The following is a 21,008-nucleotide window of genomic DNA, read 5'->3' as shown; positions in this document are numbered from 1 at the left end:
AGGAGCAATAAGAGAACTCAGCCTGTCCACCTGTTGTTGGTGAAGGTGTAGGGAGCAGCAGGAGCTCTTCTGCCCTTTGCAGCAGTGTGGATCCAACCTCTCTGCGAGACACAGCTCCCTTCTTGTGACCTGGTGGGTGGCAAGGTTCAACCATCTGGTCTTCCATTATCCTTCATTTGCTGAGTCCTGGACTTTGCAGATTCACCCTTAATCCTTGGTGAGAACCAAAGGACAGCCTGAGAAATAGGAGTTGTAGCCCTTAGGGATACCAATTTCTACTGATCCATGTTGTTGGAGCGAGGCTCCTGGCATGTCTTTGTGGGAATGAAAGAGCAGCCAAGACCTTTATAGGGATTTTTCATTGTAGGTTGTAGGTCTGGGTGTTTAACAGGGGGTGTTTTTCTCCCTAGATCTTAACCCTATGCCCACAGAGGAGATTGTACAGATGTTCAACGAGCTGCGGAGCGACCTGGTGCTGCTGTACGAGCTGAAACAAGCCTTTGCCAACTGCGAGTACGAGCTGCAGATGTTACGGCACCGCTACGAGGCCCTGGCCAAAGCTGGGAGCATCGGCCCCCTCAGCGTGGAAGGTGCCCATCCAGATGGCCAGACAGGGCTCGGCATCGAGGAGGGCAAGGGAGATACCAAGGACCAGATCATTGATGTAGTAGGAGCACCACTGACCCCCAACTCGGTGAGAAGGAAGGTCGGGGGGGCAGAACAGGGCGCACTCAGGTCTCCGACGCAGATGCCCTGACAAGCGCTGGGGGTGCTGCCCTGCTCTCCTTCCAGGCATGCGCGTCCAAGGGAGCAGAACACGCCTGTTCCCCCCCAAGTCCCAGTGCTGCTCTCTGGGCTTGTCTCCTGTGCTGGACAGTGTTCTTGGTGCTACAGGTGGGGTCAGCAGGGCTTTCTACATCCTGCATGCAGGCAGATGGCTTGGTGTGGGTGCCACTGTGGACCAAAGCGGTGAGGCTTTGGGTGATGAGAGCTTGTTCTAAGGCAGCAACAGTACAGCTGCAAACCTGAGGTGTTTTCCCTCTAGACACAGCCTCGTAAGGGTTGCTCAGCAGAGGGAAGCAGGTGGGGAAAGCAGTCTTCAGGTGATGAGACATGACCTGCCCAAGACTCTGGAGTCAAGCAGTAGCCCTGCCTGGAGCAGGAGGCCTGGGAAGGACAGAGGTGTTTGAAGAGCAAAGGAGGGTTTTTATACCCTACTTCCAGTGCCAAGAAAGAAAAGCCTGGCCTAGGGCTTCTTCCAGTGCAAGCCCTGTGGCAATGTCCTGTGCATGTACCTCTGCAGGATGTGAATCACCGGCCTCTCCTCCCTGCCTCCAGGAGGGCAGGTTGCCCAGCCCCTCACCACTGCCTCAGGGCCAAGGGTAAGCCTGGGGATCAGCTGAGGCTGCTTTCCCCTCTGTGCAGTCCCCTGGCACAGCTGAGCTGAACTGCCTGATGAAAGCTGCCCATCTCCACACCGTGGCATCCGCGACGCCTCCGACGCACTGCCCCTGGTAGCGGCACAGACCTTTACTTTCTAAAATGTATAATGTATTGCAGGATATTGAGAACACCTTATCTGTCAACGGCAGAGGCGACACATTAACCTGGACTTGAGTAATGTCCTATTTGATTGTGACAATGTTGAGTCGTAAGGAAGAGTTCCACTGAGACAGGTTCATGTTTGTAAAGGAGTCTTTTGAATTATTATTTTTTTTCCCTACTGCATTCAATCTGGAATCTCACCCCTCCCTCCCTGCGGTCTGGAGTGTCCTGGTTTGCAAACTTTTCGGGCTGATTTACAGTACAGTTGGTCTCCCTTGAGAACTGGCTTGTTGGGAAGGTGGGAGAGATGGTGGTGGTGGCCATACCTGTAGGAGGAGGGAGCCCATGTGTGTGTTTCTGACCACGTTGTTCCTCGGTGCCACCTCCTAGAATTGGAAACAAAGGCATGGGCCCAGGCAGCACAGAGAGGGTTAAACTGACCTGGTCTCTGACATATTTGAAAGAAATATAATCAAGTTAATTCACTGCAAGGCAAATTCAGTACCTAAAGGGCCCCCATGTTAAATACAGCACTGACCTTTACCGGCTGATTACACAAAGACGACACAATTAGATTAGTCCAAGACAAAAGGTCAAGCACATTCACACTGTGACCATTTTTTGCTACCTTTTGAGGGGGGGGAAATTACATCCCAGCTGGAGGGGTATTTTGGAGAGGAAGAGAATGGGGCTGCTGTACCATGTTCTGCCTGGTTCAGATATGTTTGGAAAGTCAGGCAGGGCCTGGCAGTGTGCTTGCCCTGAACCTTTCTACATTTGTTGGGCTACGTGGTGGTGGGAGAGAGAGATCAACACCCTGCAGCCCACAGCCAGCTTTTCCCAAGATAGGCTGGGTAGAGGTCATGTCCTGGTGATCCTCCCTGCCCTGCCCAGAGCTGGCAGATGCAGCTCCAGTGCCTCTTGTCCAGCATCATGGCTGAAATTTGCCTCCGGAAGATTGCTGGGCTTGGTCAGCACAGAGAAGGGGGATGGCTGGTGGGTGCATGCATGTGTCCCCACCCTGCACAGCACTGGCCCCAAGGTGTCCCAGGCCGTGGTGGGGACAGCAGGGCTAGGTGACGGTGCTGAGGAAGCAGCCTGTGGAAGCACAGCGGTGCTTTTTGATGGCCATTCCTTCCCTCGCCTCTGCAGCCGTGGGTGCTTGGCCATGACACCTGCCCTTGTCCTGCTGCAGTGGTTTAACCATGCCACGCCAGCCTTGAGCTCCTGAGTTCAAGCGTGTGCTTTGCCACAGCTGCCAGGGCCTTTGGGGGAATCATTTAATCTCCCTCCTTCAAATTCCTCTGAGTTGGAGAATCCCTTTGTGCTGTCTAGCACTGCCTGTCCATGGCACTCTACATGTTGGATTAAGCATGGATTAGTTCAGCCTCCAAACCAGCTGCTCTCCTGAAGCCAGATTTGTTTCCCTGGAGAGAAGTATCTTGCTCCAGATGTTGGAGGGAGTGAGTGGCAAAGCCAGGAATAGGACTAGGAGTCGTGACTCCTGAGCGCTGCCTGGCATGTCTGGATTCCTTTCCAGGAATTGGAATGAATGGGCAAAGGAACACCAGGGTCTTTTGAGATACTGCTTTTGTCAGCAGCTGTCTGCCACCACCCCGCTTGGCCAGCAGTGGGGATGGGGACATGTCAGCGGGGTGTGTTAGCCAGGCTGGGAGAGGCATCTGTCTCAGAGCCCGGGGGCAGTGGGAAGCCTGGTGCTGTCCTGCCCTGCTGTGTCCACCACTTTTCTCCTACCCTGGTACCTGTCCACACTCTCCAGGGACTGCAGTGCCCATTGCTGACCGTTAAAGCTGAGCTGGGATCCCCCCGGTGCTGTTTGAGGCTGACCCCGGTAGGGACTTTACTCGGGGCCTTTGGGAGGTGAAAGGTGAGCCGAACTCGGAACAAATTAGTTCCAAGCAGAAGTTCAGCCAGTTACTCCAGATTGGATCCTTTGATTTCCGCAACTCAGACTCCACTCAGTGATCTGTAATGAGTGACTCTCAGAAATCCTCACATTGCAGCACTTTGTTCCTGAGCTCACAAGTCAGCCCATTAATGGGTAAAGGAAAGGACCTTGAGTCTAAGAAGTCTCGGGTTCAGAGTCAGAATTATTTGACTTTTAAGCTTCCTTTATCTGAACTCCTGCTGACTTCTTGTTTTCTGAGCCTGTTTGAAAGCTAGAAGTTACATTGTTAAGATCAAACATTCTCTCTTTCCAGATGGAGTTACAATATCTGTCTTTTATATATATATATTTTAATATATATAGTGTATATATACCAGGGTGTATATATATTCTTCTCTTTTTTTTAATCGTTCTTTCCATTAAAAGAAACTAGACTTGTAAGCTCTTGTAAATTATAATGTAAAACATTTTTTTTAACCAGACAGTTCCCAATTTTGCCCGAGGCAACTGGAATAGCTGTGCCACGGAAGGCAATAGGAAGGTGATTAATATGAATTTGTGACATATTTGAAAGATGGGTCTTTTGCCATATAAAGATTATCAAACACATGTGCTCTTCCCCATTAATTCTGCAGCCCTCCCAGGAAAGCCACAAAGCCCAGCTCCTTTGTTTCCAGGGTGGGTTTTTGTTTTTTTAAATGTACCTTTCGGTCCCCTTGATTACCCTGTATTTGATTTTTATAGGGCATCTGCTCACTCTGCTGTGCGGGTTCTCTGGCCCTTTTATTTCCCCGTTAATCGGATCCCACGAAGGCAGCGGTGCCAGGGCCTCTGACGAAATCCGTGTGTGTGTTGTATTTAACTTTCAGCCGTGCAAATTCCATGCTCTGTTTGCCGTCTGCCCGGCGGGAACTGGGGGCCGCTTCCCGCCAGGGGAGGCAGCGGGGCCTCCCACGACGCTCTGCCGCCGGGAGCACACAGGAGCAGGGATGGGCAGGCCTGGCTCCTCCCGGGTCCCTGCTGCCGCTTGTGGGCCGGGGCAGTGGCTCTGCAGCCCTCGGGAGCAGGGGAGGGCTGCGGGGCTGGGCACAGCAGGCACAGACTGCAGTCCCCGTGCCGCTGCCTGCCGTGCCTTGTGCCGTGGGGACCCGGGGCTCTGGCACCTCGTGTCCTGCAGCAGCCAGCACACGGGTACCTGGGAGCTGTGCCGTGCCTGGGGCACCCAGCTCTGGGTGCTGACCCTGCCATGGCTGAGGGCAGAGGGTCCGTGTGGCACCTGGCACAGTCTCACTCAGGTGCAGTGTCCTGCTCCTTGGGACTTGGTGCATGCTGGCTTGCTTGGTCAGGGCTCCTGGGGCCACCCAGTTCTTGCAGAGCTCAGCCCCTTCCTCCTGACCATCCTAAAGCCCTGTTTATGTCAAGGAGGTACCATCCCCTGTGAGGGTGCCATCCCACCCTCTTGTCACTGCAGGATTAGCTCTGTCCCTCCTGTCATGCAAAGACCTGGCTCTGCCTTCAGCCAGGCAGTGTAGCCCATTTGGCACTGCCTGGAGTGATGCTGAAGCCCTGGGGCTAGCTCTGAGACAGGTGGATGGGTTTGCCATAACCCAAGTGCTCCCACCTGCTGTTCCTGGTTTTTTTTTCTTTCCTGTCTACCTTTTGGAGCAGAGGAAGTGAAGGGAGTTGGCCTCCAGCTCCTTCTCCATCAAGAGGGTGAAGAAGCCATGAGCACTCTGTGCAGGGTGAGGATGAGGAGGTGCAGGGGCAGTGCTGGCTGTCCTGGAGCCCCTAGGGACAACTGCTGCTTCCAGCCATGGGACAGGACAGGGGCCTTGCTGGGGCAAACACTGCAGTGCTCCAGAGAAAAGTGGGAGCTATCACCTACCCAGTGCCATAGCCCTGACCCCATCTGACCTCCAGGCACTTGCAGCAGGTGCTGGAGAGCTGCCCCAGGGATGTGCAAAGCTCTGCCCCAGGCCACCCATGGCTGCCCTGCGGCCACTAGCTCTGGTGCATGGAGCTGTCTCACCCCCGTCCCAGGCAGGCTGGGTGCCACTGACCCTGTTGGCAGCTGCTGGCTGTCCCTGAGCCCATCTGCCTCAGTCACCAGGTGACAGCTGCAGTTGCTGCAGCCCCTGCTGCCTTTGAGGCTACCATGTCCTGAGCCAGGCTGCTCCTGTGCTGCCCACGCCAGGCTGGAGCTCCCTCGTGCCCAGCCCTTGTGTAGCTGCTTTCTTCCAGTAACTCTTCTGTGCCCGACACCTGCAAGTGGTGCCCTGGCTGCATAAGGGGCTGCCCCTGCTGGAAACACTCGTGTTGTCCCCACCCAGCTCATTGTCAGTAGAGTTCCACCTCTTGCTGCCCCACCCAAGGCTTCTGTCTGGTTCCTGCAATCGTTTTGCAGGGCCTTGGAGGGGCTGAGGCATTGCAGTGGGAGCCTGGGTTTATGTGCTGCCACTGTGGGCACTGGTGGCCCTGGCTGTGTGCCCTGCTCTGGGCTGATGCCCATCTGCCCACCCTGTGTTCCCTACACCTGCCTTCCAAGTGTAACTTGCCATCATCGATCCACTGTGACAATGTCCTCTGAGTCACATTCTCGCCTGCAGGAGTAGAGGGCAAAGGCCAAGTTCTTAGTTTTCATAAAAAACTAATTAGACGACTCCCATGGAAAAAGGGTCAATAAAGCTGATCAGGGGCTGCACAGATGGAACTGGTAAAACCCCTGTGACCTTTGCATGGAGCAAATGGGCTGGACTCCCCTCTGGGAGTTGCCCACTCGGTGCTAGCTGGATACTTGCACCCCTGTCATCCAGTGGCACTCAGGCACAGGGCAGGTCCCTTGGGCACCTGGATGCAGTGGTGGTTCCTGCACCCCACAGCATTACACTCGTGGGGCAGAGCAGGTGCCCCAGGGTCCAGCAGAGCCACGCTGGCTCCATTCTGTAGCCAAGATGCTCCAAATGCAGTGGCAGCTGTGTGGGTACGATGTGCCAGGCTACAGGTTAGGGTGACAGGCGCCAGTGGGATGTAGTGGTGGCTGTCACCCTGCACTGGGCAGAAAACTGCGTGGGGTGCATCCCTGCATAAGGCCCAACTGTGATGGGCTGGTGGGATCCTCAGGGCAGTGCTGCTTTGGGGCAGGTGCCCACACAGTGCCCATGCTGGAGAGTGGGGCAGTGCTCCCAGCAGCAAGGATCCTTGACTGCCCTTTCACAGCCAAAACCCTTTTATGGGGAGCGTGGCTGTGCCATACCTCAGGGAGCATCCTACTCCCACCTATCCAGGTGGCACTCCCCTCCCTCTGCCCCCCATACAAACTTGCACATGCATGGGCACAGCCCGGGCTCCTTTACCCCCAAACTTTATTCATGTGGCACATTTACAGCAAGGATTGGAATAACTAGACAATGAAAATGCTGGGGTTGCATTATCGGTTGGTTTAACTGGAACACCACACACCATGCAGTCATGTACCGCCAAGTTCAGTGCCTGTATTGCCCTTCTGGCTGCCGTCACCGGCTTCGCTCCAGGCCATGCATGCACGGGCCTGGGGCTGCAGCCTCCCTGCAGGTCAGTGCCCGGACGAGGGCTCCATTCAGCAGGGCCCTGGGGCTGGGTGCCACTGAGAGGACGTGCGCCCTCAGCCCGCCCCACGGCTCCCCCCAACCGCCCTGGCCAGCCGGGAGCCCACCCAGCCGGAGGGGATGTGCTCGGCAACTCTCTCAGGCAACAAGCCAGCTGCTGCTGAGCGTCCGCGGGGACCTGTGAGGGGCACAGCACGTGGGGGCTGAGCCTCAGCTCGGAACCGAGGGAGGTTGGTGGGGAGCACGCTCAGGGGCCTGGGGCAATTTGCAGCTCCCCTGCTCAGGTACCTGTGGGCCGGGGGCCAGCGCGCGCTGGCACGTCCACCACCGGACACGGACACGGTGCTGTGGCGGGCCTGTCCCCCATGGAGCTGGAATTGATCGGCAGGGACGAGGCAGGGCTGGGCATCCCACCCAGCCCCACAAGAGGCACGAGCAGACGGAACGGGGACGGGACGGGGCTCCATGCGGACACTGTCACCTCCCTCCTGCCGCCCGCCTGTCCGCTGGGCCCCTGCCTCACTGAAGGGAGCCCTCCGGGACCCTGCAGCCCACGGTGGGGCTGCCAGGGGCTCTGCAGCGGAGAATACAGGCACTTCACCTTGAACATAAAGAGACGGATCGCGTTTGTCACATACAGGAGTCAGAGAGGGGTTAGTGTTGACTCAAAAAGGGGAAAAGGCGCTCGGGGGAGAGGCGGGGGAGCTGGCAGGGAGGGCGAGGGGCCGTCTCGACACACTGAGCCTCCGTGAGTGCTGCCCGAGTGCAGGCACACGCCGGCATCGCTGCAGCAGCCGTCGAGGCCTGAAAACATAAAACCAGAGAAGAGAAAGAAGAAGGGAAGGTGGGTATGGCCCATGCCAGGGTGGAGATGGGGGATGCTCTGGCTACGGGGTGGGAGAGGGAGGACGGGGTGGGATATGGAGGGAGGGACGGAAATCAGGAGCCAAAGAAAAAGAACGAACTACAAGTCTAAAATGTGGTGCAAGCGCCCTACGCGGCTGTCCGCTAGCATGGCATAATGTCCGGAGCAGCCCAGAGAGGGAGTCACATCAGGTCTACACAGAATTGCCTTCCCATATATACAACCTCTACTGGAGTTAACAGCTGAAATTGAGATTTTTTTTGTGTCGGTTCCTCTGGCCTCGGTTGCCGGGTTTTTTTTTAATGCTGGAGCCCGTCCTCCCCGCCTCGCCGGCACCGGGCGCATGCAGCCCTTGCCTGGCTTGCCTCGGGGATCAAAAAGGTTTGGAGGTCTGCTTGAAGATGAAGCCTCTATGGGCCAGTGTCTTCATGATGTTGGCAATGTTCTTGCAGTCGTCTAAGGAGAAAGCACAGAGATACTGGGTTAGAGGCACGATCCAAACAAGAGTTGCTGGAGCAAGTTCTGAATCCCATGCCATGCCTGTGCTCTCACCAGTCCAGGTACTCTGTCCCAAGGACCTTGCAGTGATGTGGTGTGATTGCAGAGTTCCCAGTCCCAGCACTGGTCACCTGCATCCCAGTATGACCCAGTGCTGCGCTGAGATGGATCCATGCCCTGGACCTGAAGGTTGGGCTCATCCATGTCCCCACCAGAGCCAGCCTGCGGTGCCTCCCTGTGCTCACCGACCAGAGTTTGACAAGTGGCAGGTGGCTGGGATGGCAAGCCACAGCCACTCCTGGTGCTGGGCCGTGGCAGAGCAGCAAGATGGGAAAGGGGAAGGCTCTGGTGTTATTTACCTGGGACTAAACTCAGGCACCGTTTGCTAAAATAGAAGCTGGGCTTAAATTGATTCCTAGTGTCTATATTTCATGTTGAAAATTGGCTTGTAAATCCATGTTTTGATCTATGAGGGCCGTCTCCTTAAGAAAAAGCAAGAGTAAATGTGTAATTTCTCCCTTGACAGCACACGGCGCAGAGGCGATCCTTCTTCCCGCTCCCCTCCGTTTCGGGACAGCTCCACTCGTTCCGATTACCACTCTTTCTTCCTCGCCCCACGCCTTGATGTCTCCATTTCATTACCGCCCGCCCATTTATCAAGCTGTTACCGTAAGGGTGACTTTGCCCACTTGCGTGTGGCAGCGGGGCCTGGCTGACACGGGGAGAGGGTGCCCCGGGAGGGGGGTACAGGCAAGGCCCCCCTCTCCCCGCTGCTGCTGGATGGATGTTGTGGTGGAGGGAAGGCTGCATCATTACTGATGTGTAAATGATAAAGAAGCCTCCACATCCATCTCCCAACTGTAAATCCAGGGAGTGCTTTATAATCAAGCTACAGCGATAATAATGTGAAATTAGGTCTCTCTATCAACGGGAGGAGGCCTTTTAATCACAGCTTAAAGGGTGCAAACGCTGTTTATCATAATTGAACTGTATCCGGGCTAATTGTGGCCATATTTCACTGTCTAGGAGACAGCAGGCTGCCTGCTGACAGTGCCGCGTGCCGGATTGAGGGCCCCCCGCAGCCGGGCAGCGCTGTCCTGCTGCCAGGCATCTGCCTGCAGGGATGGGGCTGCCCGGCCTCCTGGATGCTCCCTGCCACACCAGCAGCACTGCCCAGCCCCGCTGTGCCCGGTGACCCCCTGCCAAAGCCATCGCCTGTCCCCCAGCGTCTGTGCGAGGTTCAGGACTTTCCCCGTGTGCAGCTCCCCGAGGGGCTGCCATGAGCTGCCAGGGACCCTCCTGGCTGATGGTTGGCAGTGAAAGAGGTAACGTCCCCATCAGTGCCACGTGCCTCTGGAGTGTCTCCCGAGACCCTCTCGTGGCATCCCTTCCTGTCACTTGTGTGCCAAACAGGGAACAGCAGCTGGGCATGAGGACAAGCCAACAAAGGAGGGGGGTCCCCCGCCCACTGGCTGGCATGGGAGCAGAGGTGAGCCCATCTCTCTGTGCCTTTGTCCTCTCTGCTGCCCAAGGTGACACTGATGGCTGCATAAGGCCCCTGGAGGTGACAAGTGTTCTGCCCAGCCAAGCCAAAATGCCAGCTTCTGCTGCTGTCACTTGTTCCCACTCAAGCAATCCCCTCACTGTCCTTAGGATCACCTGCTCCATATCAGTTGTCCCCCAGACAACTGAGCCCCTTGGAAAAGCCTCAGCCCTTGGAACCAGCTGCCAGTGGGATCTAACAGGGTAACAGAGGCTTGAAAGCTGGGGAAAGAGAGGTAAGAAGAGTGCAACTGTCTGTGATCAAAGTACCCCCACCCAGCCAGCTCTGGCCTGGTACCCCCAAAAAGTAACAGCAAAGCCAATGCTGAAGCTCTGGCAGGTGGGAGGCAAGGGAGCAGTTTGGATGTGAAAGCACAGCCCCAGGTGTCCCACTGCCAACCTCACAGCCTGCAGCCTTTCACAGCCTGCAGCCTTGCCCCGAGCTGGAGTGGGCGCTGGGGCTTGACTATTGCTCCATACTGCCGAGGGGGAACTGCACAGAGACCTGGGCAGCTGCCAGACAGGCAGCGAGACCCCATGGCACTTCCTGGGACTCCCAAGCTGGTCCCTGGGGACACCTTCTGTGACCACTGTCTGTGACCACTGTCTGTGACTGCTGTCTGCTTCCTGCACTCCATCACTTGTCTCCCCAAAACCCCAGTGTGCCAGCACTGGGAGACACCCTGAACTCTGAGCTGGACCCTGCAAAACTGGTGGGACCCTATTGGGTCAATGCCACCCACATGCCCATGATGCCAGTGCTGTCCTTGCTGTCCCAAAGGATGCCACGGCCCCTGGCAGCGAGTGTGCCGAGCTCGTCATACATCATTTAGTGAGACTCATTCCAAATCAGCGCTAAGGTAAACACGCTTATTATAATTATCCATGTAAAAAAAAATCAACAACAGCAGAACAACTTTCTAATATGCAATTACAGCCATCTATTGATTTTACAATGTAATCCGCTCCGATTGATTTAATAACACAATTATAGGCTGGCTCTCGGGATATTAGAGTGGGAGATTTTCATAAACTCCAAAGCAAAAAACTAAGCGGCTTTTAAAACAACACAGTCAGATGGCTGTTTGGGGAATTATTAACAATATGAAATCCTCTAAATCTGGCCGTCGTTACCTTGTGAAAGGAATTTCTATTACAAAAATGGCAATTGACAGCCTAAGAGAGCGCGACTGGGATTGCTCTGCTGCTTTTCAGTGCTTAATCCATCGCAGAGGTGACCACGGGGCAGGGGACAAGCAGAGTCCGAGGCTGGCAGGAGGGCACAGGCAGCCCTGCCCATGCTGCAGCCCCCACCCAGCCCGGCTCTCCCTGGGGGGCACGTGGCTGTGGCAGTGCTGCCCTGGCGCCCAGGCTGGCACGCACCAACCTGTCCCGTCTGGTGCCCCTGCCTGGGGCTGGGCAGGCTGGCAGGTTGCGGAGCCCCCCAGCTTGATCCCCATCCTGGCACACTTGGCGTGTCCCCGCCCCAGACACCTGCAGGGGCTGAGGGGTGCCCAGCTGTGTCCCAGGGCTGCGCAGGGTGACGGGGTGAAGGTGGTCCCACGCCGATGGCCAGCATGGCTCTGCACAGGCGCACGCGTGCACGCGCGCCCCTGCTCTCCTCCCGCTCACTCCCTCAATGTATTCCCGACTTTATGGGCACATTTTTCTTGTCAAGCTGACAGGGTTGCTAAGTGGATTTCTCCCTGATATGCGGACGGATTATCACATTACTCCAATGTCCTACACAAACATATTACTTTATATTCAATAGCCCTAATGAATATAAACTGCTTTTTCTTTTTTTTGGGGTGGGGGGTAATCTATAGATTTTTAATGAGGGCACTATTAACTCCCTCCTCTTTAAAACAGACTTAGGTGCAGCCTCTGAGTAGAAAATCAATGGTGTTATTGTAGGAATATTGTATATTGATATTGTAATAATAAGATGCAATTGATTTAGGGGTGTTGTGCGGTGTGTGTGAAAGGGGTGAGCCTGGGGTTATCATGCAAACAGAGCAGTGGCCCAGCCCTGCCTCCCTGCCCCTCACCTTGCTGTGTTGCTTCCGAGCATCACCCCATGTCCCCGTGCAGTGGCCCAGGATGGCTGGGGTTGAGCTTGCCCTGAGGTGCTGGGTTCTGGGGCTGGATACCTCTGGGACTCTCCAACTCCAGTTGCCAGTGCAGTGTGGGGTAATGTGACACCCCAGCCTCCACTCACCCTGGCTGGCTTAGCCCACCAAGTTTTAACCCTCCTGCCCCTGCGTTTCAGCATTATCCATTGTGACACCACACTGGCCCGACACCCTCATTTCAGCCCTCTCCATGTCCTGCCAAGCTCTCACGGCAGTGACAGCCAAGGACAGCGACACATGCACATGCATGGGGCAGCAGGATGCTCTCCTAAGTTTAGGCTGGAGTTTGTGGCCGTCCAGCATCATTGGCTGCTTGTCATTGGAGTGCACAGACATTCCATTGCACTCCTCTGCTGAGATGGAGGCAGAAAGCCCCCAGCCCATGGCACTGGGCTGACTGCCTGGCGTGTACCCTCCCACCAGCCACTGCACGGCAGCACCGCTGTGAGCCCAGCATGAGCTCAAGGATTCCATCAGCAGGAGTCTGTGCTGCTGGATCGGGCTGCCAGGAGCAGCAACGCTCACTCCAGGAGAGCATCACCTCCACATCCAGCCCAAGCACTGGGGAGAAGAGTAGGGGCTATGTGTGCTGCCCTGCCAGCATTCTCCCACCTCTCCCACCTCCCCACAGGATCAAACCACACAGACACCTCCACCACGGGGGCTCAGGGGGCTGAGCGCTGCTGCAACCGCCGTGCACTGGGCCGAGACGCTTCCGGAGCACGGAGGGAGCTTTTCCATCCCAGCAGCTGCCCCGCTGGGCTGTGGGTGGTCAGGGACTGCAGGGCCCCCCCAGACGTGCTCATTTGGAGGCAACCCCACTGCACCTGTGCTATGGCCGGGAAGACGGATCACCCCCGGCCCGAGCTGAGCAGGTCCATATTTAAACTGTCCCCATGCTTTATGGGCTGTACCAGAACTGATGCTCAGGCACCCAGGGGCCATTTGTCAATGTTCTAATGGCAGATTACTGTTAATGAATAATATCACCGCTGCCTTTGTATAACAGCTCCCTGCAAAGCGGAAACAGGCCCGCCCGGCCACGGCCGCCCGCAGCGTCCCCAGCGCCACCCCTGGGTGACAGCAGGTGGCCCTGTGAGCGGCGGCAGCTGTGTGGACCTCAGAGATCTCACGAAGTCTGGCACTGCTGCTGGCGTCCCCAGCAATCATGAATGGGAGCACTGGGTGCTGTGTCCCCACAGTGGGCTGTGCTGCTCTCTGTGAGCAGGAATGTCACTGTCAGGGCAGGGAGTGACAGCATTTTCCCAGCACACAGAGCCAGGCTCTTGTGTCACTCACCGTGTCCACACTGGAGCTGGAGGCAGTTTGTGTCTGATCTGAATCCATCCGCACCATGACATGCTGGGCAAGGTGGGGACCAGGATGCCTGCCACAGTGGTGTCAGAACCAAGTGCTCCCAGCTCCCAGGGATCCACAGGGATGCCAGGGATGGTCCTGCCGAGCTGCTCCCAAATTAATGGCCTCATAATGCTGTGCATGGGGCAAGGGGCTGTGTGTGTCCCGCACAGCCGGCAGGTATATTAGGTGGAGCTGACAGCGACGTGCAGAATATTAAGAATAACTTACCTCATTATCTGCAATTACGTTACTGCCACACACCTCATTTCTTCATGAAGAAAAGAAAATTAGTTTTATATTGACTTCATCCCAGTGCCTCCCTGCCTGCCCCGCCACAGAGCGCCCGCACAGGCTCTGAAGAGGGGCTGGACACAATTCATACTCATCCTCCCTCAACCTGTGTCTGTCCCTGAGGACACGATGCCTGTCCCACTCCCTGCACACTGGGGTCAGCAAGACCTCCAGATCTAGTTTACCCCAGCAGGGACACTGGAGCAGGTAGAGCCCATCTCTGGAAGTTCCCAGGTCAGTAGGAAGAGCAGCAAAAGGGGACCAGTCTTGACCATCAACCTGCTGCCTTGGGCACTTTCTTTCTGCCACCCAGGCTGGTCACTGTCACCCTGTGGGAGACAGGATGCTTCCTTTCATCCTCTGCAATGGGAACAACTCTTCCCATCATGCACCCACTATGCTGGCCCCCTCCCAGGGCAGAGCTGGGTGGCTGGGGCCTCTGCACTGCAAGACACCCAGCTGCTGAGACACCTTCCAGCCCCACAGGCTGCTGGACAGCCTGGCACAGGTGATGCCATGTGGGCAAACCATGAAGCTGGGGCATTCCTGCTGGAGGCAATGGGCAGCAGGGGCTGGGCTTGCAACGTTCCCAACAACTCCTGGAGCCCATGAGCCTGAAGGGCACCAGTGATGCTGGGGCCAAGGGTGACCCAGGGTGTACAGAGACCTCAGCTTGTCCTTCAGCCTCTGTGCCTGTTCCTGCACATCCAGCATCCCTGGCTGGCAGCCTTCCCTGAGCAAACAAAGCGAATGCTGCCATCACCCCGCTCCTGGCTGTGGCCACTCACCGTCCAGGAGAGAAGGGGAGAGGCGTGCACAGCAATACAGGGAAAAAAGCCAATTTCATCTTTATTAGAAGGAGATTTCTCTTTTAGTAATAAGCACACTTCAAATAATTAGCGTGTTTTACGTAATAATGAAATTATGGAAATGCAGGCCACTTATTCAAACAAGTCACCATTACCATATTTTTAAATATTAGACTTAATTAGAGTTTATCACTTCAGAGAAGTACGAGGAGTGGAGATTTTTTTCCTTTACAAAAAAAATCCTCATAAAGTGTTTATTAAGAGCGGGTAAGAAGGGGATAATGATCTGTTTGGAAATTAAGGCAATCAAACATTTAATGCTCTGCACTCCTGTAGGCAAAAGCATTCAAATGAGTCAATTATACATCCATTATCCAGGCACGATTAAACAAGGCAGGACGGGGAATTTGTCCTCCGCATCATGCGATTGTCGCGAGGACTTATGTCCACTTAAAGGCAGCTAATAAAACACTAAACTTGGGAAGAAGAGGAAAAGAGGACTGAGCCAAGGGAAGAAAAGGGAAGAGAGGCAGCGGGTCAGCAGGACTGCAGAGGGGTGAGGGTGGGAGGTGGGCAAGGATGGAGCTGTGTCTACATCCCAGCCCTTCATAAATCAAAGTAATTAAGTTAACATGAAAATCAACTTCACCATCCCATTAAATTACAGCATTTGCATATTGGGACTCAAATGAAGTAGGTAGCAGGCAAAGGGGCTGGGAGGGGGAGGAGGAAGTGTGTGTGTGGCCACACACACAGGGGGGGGTCAGGGGAGAAGGATGGGGAGAACAGTGCACCAAAAAGGGAACCATTTATTACGGTGAATAACTAATTTCAGAATTTATAGCGCTGGATTTTCGTTCCTGTGCCATTTATATTACAGAAGGAAATTAAGGGGCGGGCAGGAGGCTGGCTGGACATCTTTCTGCGTTATTGCTTGTCTGCCATTTGCAAATCATTATTAATTGTGGCCCGTGTCGCTGGTGCAGCAGGGCAGGGTGCCTGGACAGCCAGAGCAGACACACATATCTCTTCATCAGGACCCCAGCCGCTAGCCCTGGAGAGCCAATTACCCCTCCCTGATTGGTATCAGATAAGGAGGGAATTTTTACAAATTAGGGAATAAATAGAATTTCCACACGTGAAGCAGGGAGGGCTTGAGAGGCAGTAATGAAAAACGATACATCACCATCAGCCAGACAACCCTATTCATACGCCGATGCATTACACTCACTACTCATAATCCCACCGAGTGACAGACAAGCGCCGAGCCGGCCGAGCCGCAGGGAGCACATCCCGATGGCCGGCCCGCTCCGGAGCACGGTCTCCAGCCACGGGCACCCTTGTGGCAGGCCGGGAGGTCCCCATTCCACCAGCCCCATGCACAGCCTCTGCCGTAACCTCGAGGGCTGCCCACAGCCTGCACGGCATCGCTCAGCTGTGCAGGCAACCGGGACAGACCTCCTGACACAGGAGCTGTCCCTGCTCCGGAGCCCAGCAGGACAAGCTTCCAAACTCAGCCCCAAGTTTGGTGGTTAAAGTCGCCCAGCTGAATCCAAGCCTCTCACCAGTCTCCCACATCCATGTGGGTAAAGCACAACTTCCCCAAAATTCTGCAGTCCAAGTTGTGACCTGAAGGACTGCCCTCTCCCTCAATGGCTTACGGCAGCATCCTGCTATTACAGGATCCCTACCTACTTTCTGAATTGTACTTGCCTTTTTGTACTCTTCAGTCCCCAAACCAACCCCCACAGCTCTCAGCTTTGCTGCTCAGCCAGTCCTGGGTACCCCAGAGAAGTGAAATCCCTGTGTCACCTTGTGAGCAGCGCTGGGCTCAAAAATGCCACAGGAGCAAAGGATGCACTCCTATATAGCTCTGCTCCATTAAGAATGGGCTCAGGATAGAGCATCTCAATTTCCCTTAAGCTGCTGAGGCAGCCCCAACACCAGCCCTTGCCCAAGGCAGACCCCAGAGCCACCAGCTGCCTGTGTCCCCCACACCAGCACACCCACTTCCAGACCATGGCAGCTCCCTGTGGCAGCACAATCCTTTTCCTGGGCTGTGACAGTGCTGGATGGCCCTGAGAAAACAGCAGGCATCCAGCTAACGGGGCCGGGCATGTGGCTGGCCCGAGAAAGAGCAAATCCTGGAAGTGCAGGGACCCCGCTGACATTGGAGAGCCCAGTTTGCTCTGTGCTCCCCAGCGCCGGAGCTGCGCGCCTCCGCGCCTGTAATTAGCTCTCCCTTATGACAAGCACGTCACTAAACAAAATGCTCGGCAGATCAATCTCGCCTGTAAGTCACGCAGCCTTTAATTTATTCAGCATACAATGTCGCTCCACCGCTGGCTTCCTGTAATTTATACCGTACACTGTCGTGTATTATTTAACTCGTCTGAGTGTTTTACAGCTCCCCTCAAAGTCGCCATGCAAAATAAAGTCACGGCGGGGCACTGGCAAGGTGCAGGGAGGGTGCAAACTGCCCTCTTGGTGATATGGGACCTGGCTCAGGGACAAGGGGATGGTGAAGTTGGTGCAGAAGTTGGTGGCTCAGACCCTCCTTGTGAGTGGAAATGAGAATGGAAGATGGAGCCCCAGGGGAGCCCAGTAAAGGGCTCCAGATTCCTGAGAGGAGGAAAGAATGCTGGTAGAGGGGAGAGGGCAGCAGGACTCTTGTCTGGCCCTGAAAGCAGGAGGGAGGTCCTACCCCAGAACTGGGTAAGGACTGGGGTTAGACTGGGCTGAGAGGTGGCCAGTAGCTGGTGCAGCTGCTCTGAGCAGTTCATCAAGAGCTTGTCTTTGGCCGTGCAGCTGAATGGAAACAGTCAGTGATGTAGAGCTGGATATCCTCCGCAGGGAAGGTTAAAACCTCTGTTCAGTGTAAAGTTGCCATATCTAAGCACTTATGATCATGATATTTATGGCTAGTTTATTCCAGGCTGTTAAAGGCAGCAGTAGTTATCCACAGATAAAGGGAATTCGACTCCCTTGACACCTTTTCTCCCTGCAGTGAAGGCATGCCTGGCAGAGCTGGGTGCTCGTGGTGTTGTAATTCATCTGATGGTCCCTGCCTGAGGCAGCATGGGGGCCAGACATGCAGATGCTTGGCATGGCAGGGATGGTGGCTCTGTTTCTCCTGTGTGGGAGCTGTGGGCACAGACATGGGAGATGCTGTTTCCCTGCCCCTGACTGATGCTGCTGGGGCCAGGTGGTCCCTGGGCTGCAGGGAGCAGTTTGGTTTGACCTCCACCACTGCTGTTGGCTCTGTTCCACATCCAGCTCCTGACATCCAGTCCCTTCACTGGGATTGGGACCCTAATTAGGGAGAAATTTCAAGGTAGAGATGAGTGAGTTTATAAAGCTGAGTTTCTCCTGCCTGAGTGACATGAGATGTCAGAGAAAGGAAATAAAAGGCAAGAATGCAATTCCAGTGCTGCCAAGAGTGTGTCGCAAGTCCTAATGGAAAGTTCTCCTGCTCTTTAAAGCTTGGTCAGATGGCCTAGTTATAGCTTGAAAAGGACCAAGAATCAAACTGCGATGCTGCACTCGAAGCCTTCAAATGAAGCGAGCTGTGTTTCTGCAAGTCCGGCGAGGCAGAGGCAGGCGATTACACAGAGGAGGGCAGGTCTCTCTATCTTGGAGGGAGACCTACCTATTTTTAAACATTAGCTCTAAATCAGCAGCTCACCTCTTTGTCTAACCCAAACCCTCTCTCGCCTTCTGGAGGAGAGATCAAACACCAACCCTGCTGCCATTGTTTCTCTCCCAGCGAGATGGATGCGGGACTGTAATCTTCCCACATAGCTGCATGCTTCAAAGGTATCAAAAGCGCTTATTAAAAGTCCTTGGAAAGTAATTTAATAACAACCCAAAAGGCTGGAAAAATCAGCGCTGGCGGCTCAAAATACAACCTGGCAAAGCAGATGGCCCCCTGTTCAACATGACAGTCTGTGGGCAGCTGCACACAGGGCGAGGGTGCTTGGGCACACAGACTGCTACCTCCCTGGGCTGCGCTGCTCTGGTGCTGTCTGGTCTCCTGTAAGGAAGACAGCCAGGTGAGCTGGAGTGTGGGGGACTCTGTGAGGCCACATGGGACTGTGTCCTCACCAAGGGCTTTGCCGGGCCAGAGATGTCCTCATGTGGTGTGGACAGAGTGCATCTGTCTGCCCTGGCTCTGCTCCCCTTGTTGAGCTGGAGAGTGCTGCACTGTCCCAGAGGCAGGATTTCAGGCTTGCCCCTGGAACATAAAAAGTACTCTGTGGCTTTTCCAGCCATCTCAGCAGCTGCTGGAGCAGCAGCTTTGTGCAAGGCTTGCCCAGACTGCTGGGCTGGAGAGAGCCACCTGCTAAGTGGATGTGTGACAGTCCTGACCTGGCGCAGACAGGGATGTCATCCAGACCTGCAAAGCCATATAAGAGAGCCGTGTGCTGTGTGAGACAGAGCTGCACATCTCTGCAGGGATGGGCGGTACATGTGCCTTCCCACGAGTGCGTACGTGCAGCAGGCACGTGCTCACAGCCACAGCAGCATGAGGGCTGTGCTCCTGTGTCCCCCCGAGCCAGTCCCTGCTCCCAGCCTCAGGCAACACACAGGACCCTGGGGCTCATCCCATCTGAATGGTGCAGGCTCTCGTGGAAAGGGGCAGGGGATGGAAATTAACGCTCCAGCCTCTGTCTCATCCTGCCCATTAGCAGGGCTGTTTTACTCCGGATCATTAAATATGTATATCTTATTACACGCCTTGTTACAGTATTGAGCTCTATTGACTGATAATAAATTCCAAACATCATCCTGGTCATAAATTTATCTGGAGATGATGAAGACTCAATAATCTAGTCATGCAGATAATATGATAGGGCCTTAAAAAAGATCATTACATTATATGCCAAAATTAAAAGTGAAATACACTTTATTAACACTGTTTCCACACTTGGGGCCATTACTTGTTATATCCCCTCTTGCCCTCCCACCCACCTGCATACCATCCCTCAGGTCAGCCAGAAAAGGCGAGACAAGGCAGAGCTGCCACAGCTCTACCCTAGCAGGAACCTGGCAGAAGGGTGAGGGGTGGCACAGACTGGATGTCCCAGCTTGACTCCAAAGATGCTGGGTCCTGCCTGGTACAGCATTGCTGCCCTGCCCATTGGGCCATGGCTCCTGAGCATCCAGGTATTTCAACAAACCCCTGCCTGATGGGGCCTGCAGTAATTGGGATGAAAGATAGCCTTGTGTCCCACATTTAGAAGGAAAAAACAACTTTCTGCAGCTTCAGGTCTCCTGAGAAAGCTGCCCACCCCCTCTGGTTAACCCAACAGCTCTCACCTGTCAGCTTCTCTCCCACAGGCTTGGGCAAGCTGCAGAGCCAGGACAGGGGTCCCTGCTCATGCCTGGCCATGCTGCAGTGTGGCACAGAGAGGTGTGCAGCAGGAATGGGGCTGTGGGTGCAGTGGGTGACCCCCCTGAGAGAGGAGGGTGCCCCGCAGGCTCCCAGCACCCCAGTGCCAGCCTCATCGAGCTGTCCCTTGGTGAGATGGTGAGGCTGGGCAGCTCCCAACCAACTGCCCCAGAGCCTGGGGTTGGCCCCCTCCTTCTGTTGGCCTTCCAAAGACATTCCTCTCCTTTAATAAGAAGGTCACAGCCATTTAAACTCCTCTGATGAGGGCAGGTGGCTCGTGCCCTCCTGCCTGGCAGGGCTGGCCTGGCCATGCTCCCGCCTGCAGATCAATGGCACACAGCAAGTTTAAAGCATCCCCACCCCAGCCCCCCTTCCTTCGGCCACCTTCCTCTCCAGACACGCAAGGTGACAAGCGCTGGGGGGCCCACGGATCAATGCTGCGACACGGATCGGCTGCCGAGAAAAACCAATTGCAGATCAGATGGAAACCGACTTCTTCTTGTATCTGCCCGGCTCTCTCAGGGATAGATTGGCTGGAGAAATCCGATGGTGAGAAGAGACAAAGGGGGAGGTGATGGGGAGAGGAGGAAAGGGCTGATAATGCTCCTGCCGCGGCTCTAATCTGTGACAGCCCGAGGATTTGCTGAAAACCATTATCACACTGCTCTCCCTTCTCTTGTCCCTGATAAAGCCTCGGCTAATCTGTTTGTTGCAGGTATTGAACAATGCATTTAGCGAAACAAGGGGTGTGTATGCCCGCCGAGCAAATTTTTTCCCCCTGCACCTCCGGCCTCACTGAGAGGTGAGAGCAGGGATGGTTTTGGGTGCAGACTTGGTGCGGAGAGTGGGCTGAAGCGCCATGCCTGGCACAGGGAAACATCTCTGCTGACTGCCCTTAGCGAGTTTGGAAGCGTTTCTCTAGGCACCGCGTTCCATCTTTAGAACGCAATCACGGAGGGCGACAGGCGAAGCCCTGGCCATGCAGCAGTGCCCTGCCAATCCCAGCAGGAATGCCACCGCACACCCTGCCGCGCTCCCACGGGGCACAGCAGCCGGGATGGGGTGACACAGGGAGTCTG

The 21,008-nt window shown here is 55.1% G+C and overlaps 2 protein-coding genes across 5 annotated transcripts in view; one reads left to right on the top strand and one right to left on the bottom strand.

Annotated features, from left to right (window-relative positions):
• The window catches only part of DMAP1 (DNA methyltransferase 1 associated protein 1), a 30,209-nt gene extending 26,314 nt beyond the window's left edge, over nt 1-3,895 (top strand). For both annotated transcript variants that reach the window (XM_041421933.1, XM_041421932.1), the window contains exon 10: nt 411-3,895. In XM_041421933.1, the coding sequence (XP_041277867.1) occupies nt 411-757 (347 nt within the window). In that variant the 3' untranslated portion in view covers nt 758-3,895. The remainder of the gene's footprint in view (nt 1-410) is intronic.
• Nucleotides 3,896-6,799: 2,904 nt separating this feature from the next.
• Nucleotides 6,800-21,008, bottom strand: part of ERI3 (ERI1 exoribonuclease family member 3) — a 118,723-nt gene continuing 104,514 nt past the window's right edge. The window contains exons 7-8 of one of the 3 annotated variants that reach the window (XR_005953939.1): nt 7,327-8,359; nt 6,800-7,216 (exon numbers count right to left, since the gene is read on the bottom strand). Coding sequence is in view for 2 of the 3 variants with exons in the window: in XM_041421936.1 (XP_041277870.1) it covers nt 8,277-8,359 (83 nt within the window). In the remaining variant the exon portion in view is untranslated. Of the gene's footprint in view, nt 8,360-21,008 lie in introns of all 3 variants that reach the window. The other 2 variants (XM_041421936.1, XM_041421934.1) reach the window with 2 other exon arrangements.

This window comes from Onychostruthus taczanowskii, unplaced genomic scaffold, assembly GCF_017590055.1.
Source record: "Onychostruthus taczanowskii isolate IOZ18803 unplaced genomic scaffold, ASM1759005v1 scaffold7, whole genome shotgun sequence".
Lineage (NCBI taxonomy): Eukaryota > Metazoa > Chordata > Aves > Passeriformes > Passeridae > Onychostruthus > Onychostruthus taczanowskii.
Note: the sequence above shows the minus strand (reverse complement) of the source record. Positions and strands in the feature narration are given on the sequence as shown.